The 20,346-nt window shown below is 49.5% G+C and overlaps 1 protein-coding gene across 1 annotated transcript in view; it reads left to right on the forward strand.

Annotated features, from left to right (window-relative positions):
• LOC147110641 (uncharacterized) overlaps positions 1-20,346 on the forward strand; it is a 180,457-nt gene that overhangs the window by 75,785 nt on the left and 84,326 nt on the right. Inside the window, exons 4-5 of the mRNA XM_086000826.1 lie at positions 14,859-14,911; positions 15,491-15,602. Coding sequence (XP_085856952.1) covers positions 14,859-14,911; positions 15,491-15,602 — 165 coding nt within the window. The remainder of the gene's footprint in view (positions 1-14,858; positions 14,912-15,490; positions 15,603-20,346) is intronic.

Below are 20,346 nucleotides of genomic sequence, written 5' to 3' on the forward strand. Positions count from 1 at the left end.
GGACGCAGGTCAGTCGCTTCTACCACAAGCTCGTCGCGACGCATGAGAGCGGAGGTTGAACGGGCGGCGTTGATGGCGCGCGCAGCATCTTTAGCGGAGAAGCAAGCTCTTGAACGGGAAGAGGCCCAACTGCAGGTCCAAGAGGCCCAACTGCAGGCCCAACAGGCCCAACTGCAGGCCCAAGTGCAGGCCCAACAGGCCCAGGTGCAGGCAAAGAAAGAACAGCTGGAGATAAAAACAGCTATAGCGGTCTCAGACGCCAGGTTGAGTGCGTACAAAGATTATGAAGGCTCACGGGACGGCGGGAGCGAATACTGCCAGTCAATGTTGTCACATAGAGTTGGATCCAGGGCACCTTCAAGAGTTACAAGAGAGCCCGAAGGCAATCCCCTGGCATTACAGCGTGGAAAAGTGGCCTCTCCACTAACAGGAGCACGTGATGCTACCCCAGACGTCAGACGGTCTAGACTAGACCCTGCTGATGACCACCAGAGGCCTGAAGACACAGGGAGAAGCCTATACCGAGTGATGCAACGTCAGAACGAAATTACAGAGATGCTTGTAAAACAACAGAATCTGTTTCGACTCCCTCAAAGAGACATACCAGTGTTCCAAGGCGACCCACTCAAGTATAAGCCCTTCATCAGATCCTTTGAACAAGCCATTGACTCCAAAACAGAGAGCAGCAGTGATAAGTTGTACTACCTGGGACAGTACACCAGTGGTAAACCACAAGACCTGGTCAGAAGCTGTGAACACATGAGACCGGACCGGGGATACATAGAAGCCAGGAAGTTGCTGCAGAAGCACTATGGTAACGAGCTGAAGATAGCCACTGCATATATTGAAAAGGCTACCAAGTGGCCACAGATCAGATCGGAGGACGGAGAGGCATTGAACGCATATGTTCTTTTCCTCATAGGATGTCGCAACACCATGGAGGATGTTGAATTCATGGAAGAGATGGACAATCCTATGACTATGAGAATCATCATCTCTAAGCTTCCTTACAGGATGAGAGAACAATGGAGAAGAACAGCCTTTGAGATAATGGAGAGACGGAAAAGTAGAGCCAGGTTTGCAGACTTAGTGAATTTCATAGACAAACAGGCTAAAATTGCTAGGGACCCATTGTTTGGAAACATCCAGGATGTCAGTCCGACCACCGATGGAAGAGTGAAAGCCAAGCCTGTTGAATCAAAGACTCTCAGGAAAGGTGGTTCCAGGGGAAGCAGCTTTGCAACTATCATCACCCAGGCCGAGGAAGAAAGGCCCCAGAACTCATCTCCCAAAAAGAGCAGCACAGTGACGTCTGCTAATGCCTTTCAGAAGCCATGCTTATTCTGCCAGAAGAATCATACATTGGATTTCTGCAGCGACATCAAAGCACAGCCACATAAGGACAGAATCGAATTCCTGAAGTACAACGGCCTATGTTTTGGATGTCTCTCTCAGGGGCACCCGAGTAGAAACTGTAAGCAAAGAACAACATGCAGAGAGTGCACTCGGAAACATCCCAGTCTGCTGCATATCCATAAAGAAGAACAAGTCTCTAAGAAGAGTGAAGAAAACAATACCGATGAGAAGGTTGTTTCAAGTGCTCTGGTGTCGCTAGAACCAGAGACTTGTGGACTCACTGGGGCCGGTGACAGTGACTGTATTCTTGCCATCGTACCAGTAAAGATCAAGTCTAAGAGGAGCGAGAAGCTTGTGGAGACTTACGCCTTCATGGATCCAGGTAGCTCAGCAACGTTCTGCACAGAATCACTCATGCGACAGCTGAACGTTAGAGGCAGAAGAACAGAAATCCTATTACGCACCATGGGTCATGAGAAGTCAATGCAAAGTTATATCCTGTCAGACTTAGAAGTGTGTGGACTTGAAGAGAAGGACTTCATAGACCTGCCTAATGTTTTCACACAGAGGGAGATTCCTGTTAGAATAGGGAACTTAGCCCTGCAGAAGGATGTGGATAGATGGCCTTACCTAGAAAAGGTGCGTCTCCCATACATTGAAGCAGAAATTGGCCTATTAATTGGAACCAATGCCTACAAAACTATGGAGCCATGGCAGGTGTTAAACAGCAAGGATGACGGACCCTACGCCGTCAGGACAGCCCTTGGATGGGTAGTCAATGGACCGGTAAGGAGAGATGATGGCAACAAGTCGAACAAGGAGGAACGACAAAACGTCACAGTTAATCGCATCTCTATCGCAAGCATTGAAGAGCTGTTGATACAGCAGTTCAACGCAGACTTCTCAGAACGCAGCTGTGAGGAAAGGACAGAGATGTCACAAGAAGACCATCAGTTCATGGATTTGATGACAAGGTCTACACAGCTCATTGATGGCCACTATCACATTGGTTTGCCACTGAGAAGACAGACTGCGAAGATGCCGAACAATCGCTGCATAGCAGAACAACGCGCCATCAGTCTAAAGAGAAAGCTGAACAAGAACCCCGACTTTCACGAAGACTACAAAGGCTTCATGAGAAACATCATAGCGAAAGGCTATGCTGTAAAAGTGCCCGAGGAACAGTTGAACAGAGATGATGGAAGGGTCTGGTACATTCCTCATCACGGTGTGTATCACCCAAAGAAGAAAAAGATCCGGGTAGTGTTTGACTGCGCCGCCTCATTCAGAGGAACTTCACTGAATGACCAGCTGCTTCAAGGTCCTGATCTTACTAATACCCTCATTGGCGTCTTGACTAGGTTTAGACAAGAGCTCGTTGCCATGATGGCAGACATAGAATCAATGTTCTACCAAGTCAGAATCCCTGATGAAGATGCTGATCTTCTGCGTTTCCTTTGGTGGCCAGATGGCGACGTTAGTCAAGCGATGGTGGAATGTAGAATGGCCGTACACCTGTTCGGAGCCACATCATCTCCCAGCTGTGCAAGCTACGCTCTCAGAAAAACTGCAGAAGATGGCAAAGGCAAAGCACCATCAGAGGCTGTGGAGACAATCTTCAGAAACTTTTATGTCGATGACTGTCTGAAGTCCGTGTCAACAGAAGACGATGCCATCGCACTGTCAAGAGACCTTAGAACTCTGTGTTCAAATGGAGGATTCCATCTGACTAAGTGGATAAGCAACAGCAGAGCAGTTCTAGCTTCTATCCCAGAAAAGGAAAGAGCCACTGAAGTCAAAGATCTGGACCTGAGCCACGATGTCCTTCCTATCGAGAGAGCTCTTGGTGTACAATGGTGCATTGAGTCAGACACGTTCAACTTCAGGATAATGGTGAACGAAAGACCATCCACAAGACGAGGGATTCTCTCCGTGGTCAGTTCCATCTACGACCCTCTCGGATTCCTGGCACCACTCATTCTGCCGGTGAAGCTGATGCTACGAGAGCTGTGTAGAGACAAGAGAGGATGGGATGAAGATATCCCAGAAGGTCAAGCTCAGAGATGGCACAGATGGTTGACAGATTTGCAACAACTTTCTAGCTTCAACGTCAGTAGATGCATCAAGCCCGCGAGTTTTGGAGTTACAAAGACGGCTCAACTACATCATTTCTCGGACGCCAGTGAGGACGGCTATGGCACGGCTACTTACCTCTTGCTGACAAATCAACAGGGCCAGAAACATTGTGCCTTCCTCATGGGGAAATCCAGGGTGGCTCCGCTGAAGTAGGTCACCATCCCGAGACTGGAATTGACGGCAGCGGTTGTTGCAGTTAGAGTTGACCAGGTGATGCGGAAAGAGTTACAGCTCCCATTAGAAGAATCTGTCTTCTGGACGGATAGCACGACGGTGCTGAAGTATATAGAGAATGAGAAGATACGCTTCAAGACCTTCGTAGCAAACAGAATCTCATCCATTAGAGAAGCTACACAACCATCTCAATGGAGGTATGTAAACACCTCATTAAACCCAGCAGATCAAGCCTCACGGGGATTGAAGGCTGAAAACTTCATGAGGAGTGAAACTTGGATACAAGGCCCAAGTTATCTGCTGGAAACAGAGAGATCATGGCCAGAAAGACCAGATATGCCAAGTCAGATTGCTGAAGACGATGTCGAAGTCAAGAGATCAGTCACAGTAAATCTCATAAATACGAAAGAGAACTTTGACACAGTGAACAAGCTTGTTAACCATTTCTCAGGATGGCACCAGTTGAGGAAAGCAGTTGCATGGTTTCTAAGGTTGAAAGAGTTGCTGCTACACCTGAGCGGTAAGAGAAAAGAGTACCGAGCCACTATCAGTCAGTCTGAAAGTAACCCTGATAAGCAGAGAATGCTTCTACAGCAGTATATGCATCAGCACAAGACCACATTGGGCAAGAATTCATTGACCGTGGAGGATTTGGCCAAGGCTGAGAAGGAGATAGTTCGCTTCAGTCAAAGACAAAGATACCCAGAAGAAATCGAAGCTCTACAGTGAAATACTCCAATCAAGAAAGGTAGTCATATCTACAAGCTGGACCCTACACTGCAAGATGGAGTACTGAGGGTGGGAGGGAGACTAAACAAATCTGTTATGCCAGAGGAGGCCAAGCATCCTGCTATCCTTTCTAAGGACCTCCGGGTTGCTACTCTCATTCTTCAGCATATACACCAGAGTATTGGACACAGTGGGAGGAATCACGTGCTTGCGAAGCTAAGACAAAGATACTGGATTCCAGGAGCTAATTCCGTAATAAGAAAAATACTCTCTGAATGCATTGTTTGCAGACGGTTACACGCTAGAGCTGGGGAGCAGAAAATGGCAGACCTGCCTGAAGACCGTTTGTTACCAGACAAGCCCCCATTTACAAACGTAGGGGTGGACTATTTCGGGCCTTTCGAGGTAAAGCGAGGACGGAGCCTTGTCAAGAGATATGGTGTGCTTTTCACTTGTTTGACCATCAGAGCAGTTCATATTGAGGTGGCACACACGCTTGACACTGATTCCTGTATTAACGCCTTGCGGCGCTTTGTCTGTAGAAGAGGACAGGTGTCCATTATGCGTTCTGATAATGGCACTAATTTCGTCGGAGCGGAGAGAGAACTACGGGAAGCTATTGAAGGTTGGAATCAGCTTAAAATACAGGAAGCCATGATGCAAACAGGAATTAAGTGGATCTTCAATCCTCCGGCTGCATCCCACCACGGAGGTGTCTGGGAAAGACAGATACGCACCATAAGAAAACTACTCAGTTCTTTACTGAAGCAGCAAGCGCTTGACGACGAGGGACTCCAAACCGTTCTGTGCGAGGTCGAAGCCATCATTAATGACCGACCGATAACTAAGACACCAGATGATCCCAATGACCTCGAAGCCCTGACTCCGAACCACCTGTTGTTGTTGAAAACACAGCCAGCCATGCCCCCGGGAGTCTTCAAAAAGGAAGATCTGTATGCCCGTCGGAAGTGGAGGCAAGTTCAGTATATGTCAGACCTTTTCTGGACCAGATGGACAAGAGAATACTTACCTCTGCTACAGGAGCGTCAAAAATGGTCCAAAATAAAGAGGAACTTCATTGTCGGAGACATTGTCTTAATCGTGGACGATTCAGCCCCTAGAAATTCTTGGTTGATGGGAAAAATAATTAAGACCATGCCAGACTCCAGAGGCGTCGTTCGTCGCGTTCGTTTGCAAACCAAGACCAGTACCCTGGAAAGACCGATCACAAAGCTCTGCCTGCTACAAGAAGCAGCGTGAAAGGTTCCTGAACGAAAAAAGTGGACACTTATATTGTAAATATGTTGAACTCATTAGTTTATGGCTCTTAATGTTTGAGTAATTGATATGCTTCATGTGCCTAGTCAATTAGGGGCCGGAATGTAAGAGCCATGAAAGCTTAAGAAAATACTTTAAAATAGTGGTTAAATGGCATAATACAGTTAATTTACCTGACCGACTTATTGTATTAAGAAACCCCCTATTTTCTTGCTCCAGTAGTATAGTCCGAGACACCCCCTTCATTCTTGCCACAATGGTACAGTCCCTAAGCCACACATGGTGTGCAGCCATTTTACAGTTTAAACTGCACGTGGCTGAAGGAGGCAGAAGTTGTGAGGTTTGAAGCAATACAGTTTTTGACCGTGTTCGTTTATACGTGTTTGCTTTGTAATTCCGTTTGTTAAGTGTTATAGTAAACAGTTTAAAAGACAAAGCTACGTTTGGGAACGTTTTATTTCGACACGCGTCTACTCGTTGTTAAAAGCCCCACAGCTCAGTGGCTGCCTGTTTGGAAACTAAGAAGCGCCACTACAGGCATACGGTGGACCCCTCCCCCCACTCACAGTCTACAACCAGCAGCTTTTAAACCGCCCACCGCGTACCACCTGCGGCCTATCCACCCTCAAGGTCCCGCCCCCCTCCCTGTTCGCTAACCTCACCCGCGACTGTAAACCCGTCGCTACCAAGAGCAGGCGGTACAGCGCCGGGAACAGAGCTTTTATTAGCTCCGAGGTGCAGCGACTCCTGAAGGAGGGCATCATCGAGGGAAGCAACAGCCCCTGGCGTGCCCAGGTCGTAGTCGTTAAGACCGGCAATAAACACCGCCTGGTCATCGATTACAGCCAAACCATAAACCGGTACACCCAGCTGGACGCATACCCCCTTCCCCGCATATCTGATATGGTCAATCAGATTGCACAGTACCGGGTATTCTCTACCATCGACCTTAAGTCGGCCTATCACCAACTCCCTATCCGCCCTGAGGACCGCCAGTATACCGCCTTCGAGGCGAATGGCCGCCTCTACCACTTCCTTAGGGTTCCCTTCGGCGTCACCAACGGGGTTTCGGTCTTCCAAAGGGAGATGGACCGGATGGTTGACCAGAACGGGCTGCATGCCACGTTCCCTTATCTAGATAACGTCACCATCTGCGGCTGCGACCGGCAGGACCATGATGTTAATCTGGAGAGATTCCTCCATACGGCCCAACGGCTGAACCTCACCTACAATAAGGAGAAATGTGTGTTTAACACCTCGCGCCTTGCCATCCTCGGCTGCGTAGTAGAGAACGGAGTCATCGGCCCCGACCCCGAAAGAATGCGCCCCCTCATGGAGCTTCCCCTCCCCCGCTGTCCAAAGGCGCTGAAGAGAACCCTGGGGCTCTTCGCCTACTATGCCCAATGGGTGCCCAATTATGCGGACAAAGCCAGACCCCTCATGAAGTCCACCTCCTTCCCCCTGATGGCAGAAGCATGCGCAGCCTTCTCCCTCATAAAGGGAGACATTGCTAAGGCCACAATGCACGCGGTGGATGAGTCTATCCCTTTCCAAGTGGAGAGCGATGCATCCGACTTCGCCCTAGCTGCAACCCTTAACCAGGCGGGGAGACCTGTGGCCTTCTTCTCAAGGACCCTCCAGGGCCCTGAGATTCGACACTCTTCGGTCGAGAAGGAGGCCCAGGCGATCGTGGAGGCAGTACGACGCTGGAGGCATTACCTGGCAGGCAAACGATTTACCCTCCTCACCGACCAGCGCTCGGTCGCTTTTATGTTTAATAACAAGCTGAGGGGCAAAATCAAGAACGACAAGATCTTGAGGTGGAGAATCGAGCTCTCCAACTACGATTATGATATCTTGTACCGGCCTGGTAAACTGAACGAACCCCCAGATGCTCTATCACGAAGTACATGCGCCAACGCGCAAATTGATAGACTGCAGACCCTCCACAACGACCTCTGCCACCCCGGGGTCACCAGACTTTACCACTTCATTAAGGCCCGCAACCTGCCCTATTCCATCGAGGAGGTCAGGACCATGACCAGGAACTGCCAAACCTGTGCCGAATGCAAACCGCATTTCTTTAGGCCGGACAGAGCAAGCCTGATCAAGGCCACCCGCCCCTTCGCGCGCTTGAGCATCGATTTTAAGGGGCCCCTCCCGTCCTCTGACCGTAATGTGTACTTCCTCAACATTATTGATGAGTACTCCCGTTTCCCCTTTGCCTTCCCCTGCCCAGACATGACCAGTACCACGGTCATCAAATGCCTGAACGACCTCTTCGCCTTGTTCGGGTTCCCGAACTATATACATACTTCGCCAGTTCCTACTAGCGAGAGGTATTGCTGCAAGCGGGACCACCAGCTACAACCCCCGAGGGAACGGCCAGGTGGAAAGAGAGAACGCGACTGTCTGGAAGGCCGTTCTCTTAGCCTTAAAGTCTAAGGGCCTCCCAACCTCTCGCTGGCAGGAAGTCCTCCCGGCAGCGCTGCATTCCATCCGGTCACTGCTTTGCACTGCCATTAACGCCACCCCCCATGAACGAATGTTTGTTTTCCCCAGGAAGTCGACTACGGGAACCTCGCTACCAACATGGCTGACTTCTCCGGGGCCCGTCTTGCTGCGAAAGCATGTGAGGGCCCATAAAATGGACCCGCTGGTTGAGAGGGTGGACCTCCTGCACGCCAACCCCCAGTACGCCTATGTGGCATACCCAGACGGGCGGGAGGACACAGTCTCCTTACGAGACCTCGCACCCTCGGGCACCCCTGAGACACCACCGTTACCCCCCACCACCCCCCCAAATCCAGCCCAGGTAGATGGCATGCCGGAACCCCACGAGCTTTCGCCGACCATGCAGACACCAGCATTAACATCGGACACTGCACCACCGCCGCCACTGCTGCGCCGATCAGAAAGGCTTACGGGGCCTCCGGACAGACTGACATACCCGAACTGGTAGTACACTTCACCCCGCCGGACTCAAATTTAAACAAAAGGGTTAGAATACAGGAACAGGGATACCTTGCTGCAGCTGTACAGGGCACTGGTGAGACCACACCTCGAGTACTGTGTACAGTTTTGGTCGCCTCATCTGAGGAGGGATGTTCTTGCCATGGAGGGGGTGCAGCGGCGATTCACCAGGCTGATACCAGGAATGGCGGGAATGACCTATGAGGAGAGACTATGTAGTTTAGGGATGTACACACTGGAGTTTAGAAGATTGAGAGGGGACCTCATAGAAGTGTATAAAATTCTGACAGGTCTAGACAGACTGGATGCAGAAGGAATGTTTCCCTTGGCGGGTGAGAACAGAACTAGAGGACATAATTTAAGGATAAGGGCTAAACCATTTAGGACAGAGATGAGGGGGAATTTCTTCACTCAGAGAGTGGTGAACCTGTGGAACTCATTGCCACAGAGGGCAGTGTACGCCAGCTCATTAAATATATTTAAGAGGGAATTAGATATATTTCTACGGGCAAAAGGGGTTAAGGGTTACGGAGAGAAGGCGGGGACGGGATACTGAATTAAAGGATCAGCCATGATCTCATTAAATGGCGGAGCAGGCACGAAGGGCCGAATGGCCTACTCCTGCTCCTATCTTCTATGTATCTATCTATGTATCTATGAATGTGGTAAACCACTTTTATCGTTCACTATCGTTACACTATGGTTATCACTGTTTATATCGTTACACTATGGTTATCACTGTTTACACTGTTGTATCACTACACAAGGTCACCTCTTGCCACGCTGTTATACCTGGGCTGACCACAGCTGACTCCGCCCATGGCTCCGCCTGCTTGCCCAGGTATAAAAGTGGTCGACTGGCTGGTATTCCTCCTTGTTGGATCCGATCACCCACGAGTGTGGGCTCTGTTATTTAGCCAATAAAAACCTATAGTTACTAACTTAACTCGTCGCTTTTCATGAACTGAATTGATAGGTATATCAGTGACACTGTCTAAAAATGAATCGCCGCAGGAGGGCACTTTGTGGGGCAGAGAAGTGTGTGCTTAACAGAGCCACAGCCACATCATACGTTTGAATTGAAATGTCCCAAGAACACGCGGGCCCTCCGCTCCCAAGCAATGGGATAATGGTGCCTTTTTCCGTGCTGTACTCACATTTTTTAGTCCAAGAGCAATGAGGTAGGTTCCAAAGGACTGTAACCAGCGAACCCATGAGATCGGGGGCTCACCGGGTAGTGCAAAGAAGGGAGGAGGTGGTGGAAGAGAGATTTCAGCCATCCTCGTCACCAAATGTTGCGTTTGCAAAGATAATCCAGAGGCCGTATGCAGAGCTCAGTTCATGTTGCTTTTAATGGCTGATCCAAACACACACTTACAGGCAAAAGCAATCGAATACCTATACCTATATCCAATGTCAGACACAATACAACGATAACAGCACTATTAAACTCCATGGCCTAGAAATTCAGTTTGCACAGTTTTGGGGCGCTAAAGTCGGGCGTTCGGTAAATTTAGCGCCCGCCGGAAACTGCAGGCAACCACGCCGAAATTCAGTGGATTTGGCCAAGAGTTTTGGCGAGCGCTGAAACCGGCGTTGCAATGCTCGGTTCCGGCGCTAAACCGGCGCTGCGGCCTGATAACGCCGATGCCGGGCGCAGCGCAGGTGCCGTCATGTGTTGCTTGACAGCAGACACCCTGACGCCGGCCTGCTCTTAAAGGGGGAAGGGTCAACTTTGACTGCTGCCACGCCCTGCACACTGGAGCCCTGCTGCTAGGCCTCAACAGTGCTGGTGGGACAAAATAGCGCCAGAACAGATGGAGATGGCCCGTGAAAGAGCCCAGCGCTTCTCAGACCATGCACTGAGGGTGCTGATTGATGCTGTCCAGGAGAGAAGACCCATCTTGTGCCCGGACAGTGGCAGAAAGGCTCCCAGGAGAGAGTTCAGGAAAGCCTGGAGGAGCATCGCACGCAGGGTCTCCTCAAACTCAGATGTGCCCAGGACTGCGGACCAGTGCCGCAAAAAGTTCAATGACCTCTGTTGGCTGGTGAAGGTGAGTACCCTTTCCACTGTCCTCCTCATCCTTGCATGTGAGCCTGACACTATGGGCAAAGGAACCTCAAAGGCATAATGGGCAGCCCTCCTCACGCAGCAATGCCACTGGCATGATCATCAGCAGCACTTTCTGCACTGACCACACTGGCCAGGCTATTCCACCATGGGAGGCAGTACACACAGCAACAGGGCACCACACTGTACTTAGAGTCCGTCCTTTCTCTTGCAGGCCAAGCTGGCAAGAAATGCGCGCAGCCGGCTGGAGACCGGTGGTGGACGGCCCCACTACCAGGCTCTAAGTGCTCTGGAGGAGAGCGTCGCTGGACTCCTGCGTCCCCGGGTGACTGGCCCTGTAGCCATCGGGGATGCGGACCCTGTGCTGGAAGCCACTGGTAAGGAGATGACCGCTTGCAGCTCTCTCGTTGCCCTAGTGCTTCCGATCTAAATCCTTTCCCACTGACGGACAAATGCGCATAATGCCACCGCTCAGGCGTCCCTCGCTGACGCCCTGTCCTCACTTTAAAGCTACTCTTGTGCCTTCCTGCTTTCAGCTGCTGAGGAGGAGGTGGTCCCTGAGGCGCCGGGTGCCAGGCCCTTGGAGGAGGAGGACGTCCAGGACGAGGAGGAAGCCGGGCCATCGGGCGAGCCCTCAGCCGTGCCAGGGGATGGCAATGAAGGGGGGACGTCTGGCATGCAGGAGAGCCAGGGGGAGGTGTTGCAGGGGAGGGCAGATCCTGCTTGCAGTGGGGTCCAGGCAGGCGGCAGGGGTCGGCCAGCTCGGCCGGCTTCTCCCCAGCTGCAGAGTCCTCTCTCCAGTCCAGAGAGTGGCCTCGGCCAGGAGGTGCGCCTCCTGCAAGAGATCTCGGTGGCGTCTGACCGGCGCCACCATGAGTTCATGGGGGTTGTGCAGCAGATGCCGCACGCCATCGAGTCCCTGGCTCAGAGTGTGGCAGCATTCGGCCAATCACAGGCCAGGGGGGTGAAGCAACTGGCCGCAGCGCACGCCAGGGGGGTCGAACTACTCGCGGCACTGCAGGAGGAGAGTCGCCAGAGAGGTGGTTCCTTCGACACACTGTCACAGCAGCTGGAGGCACATACCCGGGCAGTGCGGTCACTGACTTCTGCCACACTCGCTTTGACGCAGAGGCCTCGCACGCGCACCCGCCGCCCTGCTGCAACACAGCGGGCTGGCCTCCAGCACATAGCTGCGCCAGCTGACCTGCCAGGCCGGACGACTGCCACTGTGTCTGCTGAGCCTCGCGCGCCTGGCAGCAGCCAGCTTGCCCCCCTTGGAGCATCCGACACTGCCACTCCCCCAGCCAGGGTGCGAGGAGCTGCTGCTGCCACTGATGCTGGCCAGCCACAGCCGAAGCAGTCAGCAGCCGGCCCCTCCCGGGACGTGCGTCGTGTTGGCCGACCCCCAAGGGCATCTGTCGCGACGCATGGGGGCCCTCATGAGCCTTCCCCCAGCCTTGAGGCCGCCACAGGGCCCACGTTGAGGCGGAGCAGCAGGCCGGGCAGGGGCCGGGGAAGGCTCTCTAAGGACTCGCCCTCTCGGCACAGCCGCTAGAGTGTGGTCTCTGCGGCATTGTATATATGGGGGGGATTGTGTTTTGGGGGCTGATTTTTGTGGATGGCCGAAATTGAAGGCATTTTTTGTTTTTATGGGGGTCTTTCTGTTGGCGAGGGGGGCCCTTTTTTTGTTACGGCCAATGTTGAAGGCCATGTGGATGGCCAACTTTTGTTAGTCCTCCCCAGGTTGGGGGAGTGACATATGTTTGTGACTGTTTTTTGGGTGTGTTCTGTGTTTTTGAGTTTCATGTGGGAAGGGGCCTCAGTTTGTTAAATAAAGGTTTTTATTTATTCAGCTTGTCCAGGTGTCATGTTTCAAGTGTTTGCTGCATTAACCGGCTGACGGCTTCCGGAGCGGCTGCCTTCAGGTGCGCTCATTCCCACAGGCCATTCCCTCACAGCGGGCCTAGAAGTGTCGAGCAATAAGCCCCCGGCGTACGGCCCTTGGGCCTTCTGGCCCCCTCCTGGCCTGCTACTCCTCCTCCTCCCCCTCCTCCTCCCGATGGTCCTCCTGCTCGTCCTCCTCAGGTGGTGGTGCAATGTCAGGTGGCAGTGCCTGCGTCCGGCGGATAGCCAGGTTGTGCAGCATGCAGCACACGACGACGAACTGGGACACTCTATCCGGCGAATACTGTAGAGAGCCGCCGGAGCGATCCAGGCAGCGGAAGCGTTGCTTGAGGACGCCTATGGTTTGCCCTATGACGTTCCTTGTTGCTTGATGGCTTTCGTTGTATGAGTCCTCCGCTGGGGTCCTGGGCGCGCGGAGCGGGGTCATGAGCCATGTGCACAAAGGGTAGCCCTTGTCCCCGATAAGCCATCCCCTTGGTGGAGGCTGTGCCTGGAACATGTCAGCTACAGTAGTCTGGCGCAGGATAAAAGCATCGTGGCTGCTTCCTGGGAAGCGGGCATTTACAGCTAGGATGCGCTGCCTGTGGTCACACACCAGCTGCACATTGAGGGAATGGTGGCCCTTGCGGTTGCGGTAAACCTCGGGATTGTCTATAGGTGCCCGCATAGCCACATGCGTGCAGTCAATGGCGCCCTGCACCATGGGGAAGCCCGCGATCCTGCCAAATCCCACTGCACGCTGCTGCTGCCTCTGTTGGGTCATGGGGAAGGAGATGAACTGGTGTCTCCTCGCGAACAGTGCATCGGTGACCTGCCGGATGCAGCGATGTACGGCGAACTGGGAGATGTTCGCGATGTCCCCAGCAGCGGCTTGGAACGAGCCGCTTGCATAAAAGCTGAGAGCCACCGTGACCTTCACTTCCACCGAGAGAGACGTCCTGGACATGAGCTGTGGCTGCAAATCTGCGTGAAGCAGCTGGCAGATCTCTCCAACCACCTCCCTTCTGAAGCGCAGCCTCTTTACACAAAGTGCCGCAGACATGGTGACATAGGACACCCGCTGCCGGTATTGCCTGGGTGCGTAAGGCCTACGTTGGCGACGCCTGATGGCCCTTCTGTGTCTACGCATGGCTGCCCATCTCTCACAGCGTCTGCGAGCCCTCCGCACATAATGCTGCAACTCAATGTTGGCCCCCCATGCAGCCCCCATAATCAAGGTCGCAACAGTGAAATCAGCAAGAGTCAAATGTCAAAGCACTGGCCAGAAGCCAAAAAGACCTCTCCTATCTTGTCCCAAATCTGGAATCTCTGTCCCTTGGTCTCTGTGTAGAAATCCAAAGCAGTGAAGTCATTGCAGCAAAATGGCTGGGCTTTATAGGTCAGTGGAGGTGCCCTTTAATTTGCGCTCCCCGAGGCCCACAGGGCCTCTGCAACGTTCCATTTTACAATTCCTAATAGCGCCACGGCCACATTGGGCGGGCGCCACTCAATTTCCGGGTTGGGGCGCTAAAACAGCGTTGCGCGAGGATATGACGTCATAAGCTGCGCGCGCACCCGAGCGGGCGCTAACACTTTGCGCCGGCGCTAAATCTCAAATGAATTTGGGCGTCGGCGCAGATCGGTCTGCATTCCGGCGCTAAGGCTTTATCGACGAAAATATAGCCCTTTTTTGCCGTTAGCGCCTGGCGCAGCCAACTGAATTTCTAGGCCCATGTGCTGAGGCCAAGGCAATTGAGTACCTATCACCAATGTCAGACATAACATCCACCTTCTCTTCTTTCTTCCTCTTATTCCTCATCTGCTTCCTTCCTCCACAAACTCAATAGTGTCTTTTAGTGTGTTAAAAGAAAGATCTTCCATTTTTATAGCACCTGATTACGGCACCAGAAAGTGCAGTCACTGTTAATTATGTAGGCAGACACAGTAGCCAATTTTGCGAACAACATGCTCTCATAAACAGCAAATCAAATCAATGACTATTTTTGATAGTTTTGGTTGAGGTAGAAATATTGGCAAGGTCACTAGAAAAATACCCTGCTGTTCTTCAAATAGTGCCATGGGATTTTCCCCATCCATTTAAACTACCAGAACAGACAGACAGGGCCTTATCTCATCTAAAAAGCAGCACCTCTGATACCTCTGACAATGCAGTACTCCCTCAGTATTCCATTAAAGTGTCAGCCTAGACTATGTCTTACATCTTATGCTTTAAACGTAACTTTTAAATATATTTTAGAATTTTAACCCTGAAGACACATTCAATCTGGAAAAGTTGAAGACTGAAAAAAGGTAAAATGTCATTATCTTATTTCAATTCAGTTAGAACATCTGGTACTTATCATCAAATTAGTCAGCTAAAGGGTTTCATTCCCTATTGTGCACTGTTTTTAGCACAGAGTGCCTTTTTAGCACAAAATGCCTTTGCATTAACTTTCTGTCTCAGTTGTTCGAATGCATTTGTTAATCCATTTAAAATAAAACAGATTAATCATTATGTTAAAATAGTACAGACAGCATGTTAATGAAAACATGTTAACCAGTGCATTAAAAATACAACACAGAGGAAATTAAATGCATTAGACTTTAAGTTGGCTCACATACTTTGTCATTGAGCAGCAATTAATTAAGTAATTACTTACTTTACAAATCTTGCAAAAGTTTGGCAACATTAGTAGTGGGATATCTTCATATGGGTCAACAAAATTAAAATCATGTAACATTAGGACACTCAAATAATATAACAAATTTTTGGCCATGTTAAAGGAGACTATTTTCCTTTATTTTATAGGCATTTGTGAGAAGATTTTATTTTCATATTAGCGTAATGTTAATCACAAGTATTCTACATTATTATTTTGGTAAATTCAGGAACCGGATTCACCGTTGCCCCAAAGTTTTGCGTCAAGTTCCACCCCCTCGTATCTCAAGGAGTGAAGTACTTCGATTAATTTCCTCAGCATCTAAAGTAATAGTTGCCACTGTAAGTAGTTTTTGATTTGTATTTTTATTTTCACACAGTGAAGTTTTTTTTAGAATGAGTTTCATTGTCAAAACCCCTTCCAAAAAAAAAATCAAAAAGCTACAAAAATGATTTTGTTCATTTAACAATTTAGCTAGACATTTTCCAAAGATTGCAATTCATTTCAGTTACATTGGGCCGTATATTCCGATCCCTACGGATGTGTACGTGCTGTGTTCACACCCGTAGGGACATCGGAAATGCCGGTTTCAGGCATGCCAAGCGCATGCACTGAAAACCGGCATTTCCGATCTGTCAAGAATGCCTGTCAAGAAGGACGCCTGCCCTGGAGAAGGGCCTCTGCGGGTGGATAGTTCCGCTTTCTGGAGAACCTCTGCCCACAGAAAACCCTTAGAAATCTTACACCTGGTAAATGCAGGCGTAAGGCCTGTTTTTTTATCAGCATAAGAGTTGAAAAAAGTTTTTAAAAATGTTTTCACTCATTTATCATTTAAAAATACTTTAAAAAAGTAGGTTTATTTTTAGCCCCGTAAAAACTTTAATTATTTTTTTCAAAAAATTACATTTTTGTTTAAAATATTTAGGGCTAGATTTTCAGTATAGACAGTTTTGGGGCGCTAAGCTTAGCGCCCGCCCGAAGTAGCGCCCCGTTGCCGGAAATTCAGTGGCTTCGCCCTAAGAGGTTGGTGGAGCGCTAAAAGAGGCGTTCCACTAGTATCTTTAGGCGCTAAGCCGGCGGTGGAGAGCGCAACACCCGAGCTCGGGCGCAGCACACGGCAGACACTCTGGTGCCAGTGAGCTCTTAAAGGGGAAGGGTGCATGTATTTTTTTCAAATGCAAAGTCTGGGGAGAAACGGTAGGAGGAGGAGGAGGAGGAGGAGGAGGAGGAGGAAAACATAAATAGACCGTTCAGAACAACACACAGCTTACTTCCACACAACACATGCAGAGTGCCTTTTGTACGAGTGCCCTTTAATTTGCGCTCCCCAGGGTGTGTTGCGTTCCATTTTACAAACGCTCTGGACGCCAGGCGCACAATGGGGCGGTCCGACTGAATTTTGGATTCGGGGCGGCCAAAGGGCGTTGCACGAGGATGTGACGTCATTTTCTGCGCGCGCATCTGGGCGGCCGCTAAACTTTGCGCCGGCGCTAACGGGCAACTTAATTTGGGGCGGGGCGCAAACTGCGCTGCGCCCAGGCGCTACACGCATAGCGCCCGAAAATCACTTCTCTTAAGGCGCTAACTGCTGGCGCAAGCAACTGAAAATCTAGCCCTTGATTTATTGTAATTTCAGCTAATTTTAAAAATGTGATTAAAAAAAAAATTATTTAATGTTTTACAGTGTTTTTGGGGTGATCTCCATTCATATATCTGTCAAGTGTATGAAGGCAGATTCCCTTCTTTGATTGGCTCCCCATGGCCCACGTGATCCCAGGGACGCTTGCGAACTGCCTCTGGGATACATGGGCCCTGCATATTTCGAGTTGGAGAGGCCCAGGAGCGGAAGGTCCTGACCTCGGGAGCCCTCAGGTAAGTCCATAGATTTTTTCCAGATCGGAGGCCTCCGCATGCAGGAAGCCTCCGATCGGAAAATACAGCCCAATATTTTTTCCACCTTCTGTCACAAAATCAAAATATGTGCGGTTTTCAGAATATATTATTTGAACAAACCACATAAGTGTGTAAATGGATTACAACCATTTAATTTACACGAAAACCTTCATAAGAGCTATATACTGTACATGTTGTCAGATGGATAACAGCATTTTTCTTCCAAAAATCTGCAAGAAAGAAAGGAGGAATATTACCAGAGGCATGGTACGTTGCTCCAGGAAGATTATCTAAGGATAACATTCCAAGATCAGTCAGAGATACTGGTCTTGCATAGATATTGCCCAAGCAAGCAGTCATTTGGTGAATTATGTGAGGAGTTATTCTCAAAAGTCCTATTACTACTGTGCCACTGGCTTCATGCCAATCTGAACAGATAACTTACCCAGCATAGCCAGTCTTTATCTAAATTAGTCAGTCAGGTAAGCTTTGCATTGGAGAAGTGTACAGCTTATGATATCCGTTTTACACAAACCATCTCCAGTAATAGCAAAGCAAACAGGAATTTTATGATTTTGTTAGGAGCCATATGGTTATCTCTATCGTAAACACAGGAGCATCTTCAGTCAATAATGTGTTAAACTAGTCTTGTGCCCCCATATCCTGAATTCGATTGCCAGTGTGAGAATTTGCTAAGCAATGTGCATCTTCCTTCATAAGGACATAAGAAATAGGAGCAGGAGTAGGTCATTCAGTCCTTTGAGCCTTCTCTGCCATTCAATAAGATCATGGCTGATCTTCTACTTCAACTCTACCTTCCCATATCCCTTGATTCCCTTAGTATCCAAAAATCTATCGATCTCTGTCTTGAATATACTCAATGACTGGTCTTGTCTTCAAAGGTCTTAGAGATAGTACATAATTAAATCTAGTTTTGAGCTGATCAATGAAAACAATTAACAAAATAAAAATTGGAGCATCTGTTCATCACTTGCTATTTATTCAAACAGCATCTTATTCATCTATTTTAACAGGACTTGTCAACCAGTATTATCCCACCTGCATGGAAAGTAGAAAGGGGGGATCAAGGTTAGATCCCAACAACTAGTAAATAGTATCCCTGCTGTGCGCCAGCGTAAATATAACCAAAAGTGAACAGGAATGTTTTTGCACCATCTCAATCACAGCATGCTAACCACTTATCAAGCAGGCTTCAGGGAAACTGGTCAGTTAGAATCAAAGAATGGTTACAGCACAGAAGGAGGCCATTGGCTCGTCGAGTCTGTGCCGGCTCTCTGCAAGAGCACTTCAGCTAGTCCCATTCCCCTGCCCTTTCCTCATAGCCCTGCAAATTTTTTTCCTTCAGGTACTTATCTAACTCCCTTTTGAAAGCCACAATTGAATCTCATAGAATCATAGAAAGTTACAGCACGGAAGGAGGCCATTTCGGCCCATCGTGTCCACACCGGCCAACAAAGAGCTATCCAGCCTAATCCCACTTCCCAACTCTTGGTCCGTAGCCCTGCAGGTTAGAGCACCCTAAGTGCACATCCAAGTACTTTTTAAATGTGGTTAGGGTTCCTGCCTCTACCACCCTTTCAGGCAGCGAGTTCCAGACCCCCACAACCCTCTGGGTGAAGAAATTTCCCCTCAAATCCCCTCTAAACCTTCCACCAATTACTTTAAATCTGTGCCCCCTGGTTTTTGACCCCTCTGCTAAGGGAACTAGGTCCTTTCTATCCACTGTATCTATGCCCCTCATAATTTTATACACCTCAATAAGGTCTCCCCTCAGCCTCCTCTGTTCCGAGGAAAACAGACCCAGCCTATCCAGTCTTTCCTCATAGCTAAGATTCTCTACTCCCAGCAACATCCTTGTAAATCTCCTCTGTACCTTCTCGTGCAATCACATCTTTCCTGTAATGTGGTGACCAGAACTGCACGCAGTACTCTAGCTGAGGCCTAACTAGTGTTTTATACAGTTGAAGCATAACTGCCCTGCTCTTGTATTCTATGCCACAGCTAATAAAGGCAAGCATTCCTTATGCCTTCTTAACCACCTTATCTACCTGGCCTGCTACCTTCAGGGAACTGTGGACATGCACTCCAAGGCCCCTTTGTTCCTCTACACTACTCAGTGTCCTACCATTTAATGTGTATTCCCTTTCCTTGTTAGCCCTCCCCAAATGCATTACCTCACACTTCTCCGGATTGAATTCCATTTGCCACTGTTCTGCCCACCTGACCAATTTATTGATATCTTCCTACAGTCTACAGCTTCCTTCTTCAGTATCAACCACACAGCCGATTTTAGTATCATCTGCAAACTTCTTAATCATACCCCCTATATTCAGGTCTAGATCGTTGATATATACCACAAAAAGCAAGGGACCTAGTACTGAGCCCTGCAGAACCCCACTGGAAACAGCCATCCAGCCACAAAAACACCCATCAACCATTACCCTCTGCTTCCTGTCTCTGAGCCAGTTTTGAATCCAACTTGTCACTTTGCCCTGGATCCCATGGGCTTTTAACTTCCTGACCAGTCTGCCATGTGGAACCTTATCAAAAGCCTTGCTAAAGTCCATATACACTCCTCAAAAAATTCTATCAAGTTTGTCAGACACGACCTTCCATTAACAAATCTGTGCTGACTATCCTTGATTAATCCGTGTCTCCCCCACCCTTTCAGGCAGTGCATTCCAGATCCTAACCACTCTTTGTGTAAAAAAGTTTTTCCTCATGTCGCCTTTGGTTCTTCTGCCAATCACCTTAAATCTGTGCCCTCTGGTTCACGACCCTTCTGCCAATGGGAACAGTTTCTCTCTATCTACTCTGTCTCGATCCCTCATGATTTTGAACACCTCTATCAAATCTTCTCTCAACCTTCCCTGCTCTAAGGGGGACAACCCCAGCTTCTCCAGTCTCTCTACATAACTGAAGTCCCTCATCCCTGGAACCATTCTTGTAAATCTTTTCTGTAGCCTCTCTTAAGGCCTTCACCTCCTTCCTAAAGTGCGGTGTCCAGAATTGGACACAGTACTCCAGTTGAGGCCGAACCAGTGTTTTATAAAGATTCAGAAATAAGGGGGGGAGTTTTTACCTGACGACGTGCTGGGAGCAGAGGAGGGGGGTTCCAGTAGCGCACAGGAAACCCGGAGGATTTAACTCCACAGCATGCATCTTTCGTAA

This window comes from Somniosus microcephalus, chromosome 11 (assembly GCF_052327205.1).
Source record: "Somniosus microcephalus isolate GS21.2 chromosome 11, FLI_Smic_1.0, whole genome shotgun sequence".
Lineage (NCBI taxonomy): Eukaryota > Metazoa > Chordata > Chondrichthyes > Squaliformes > Somniosidae > Somniosus > Somniosus microcephalus.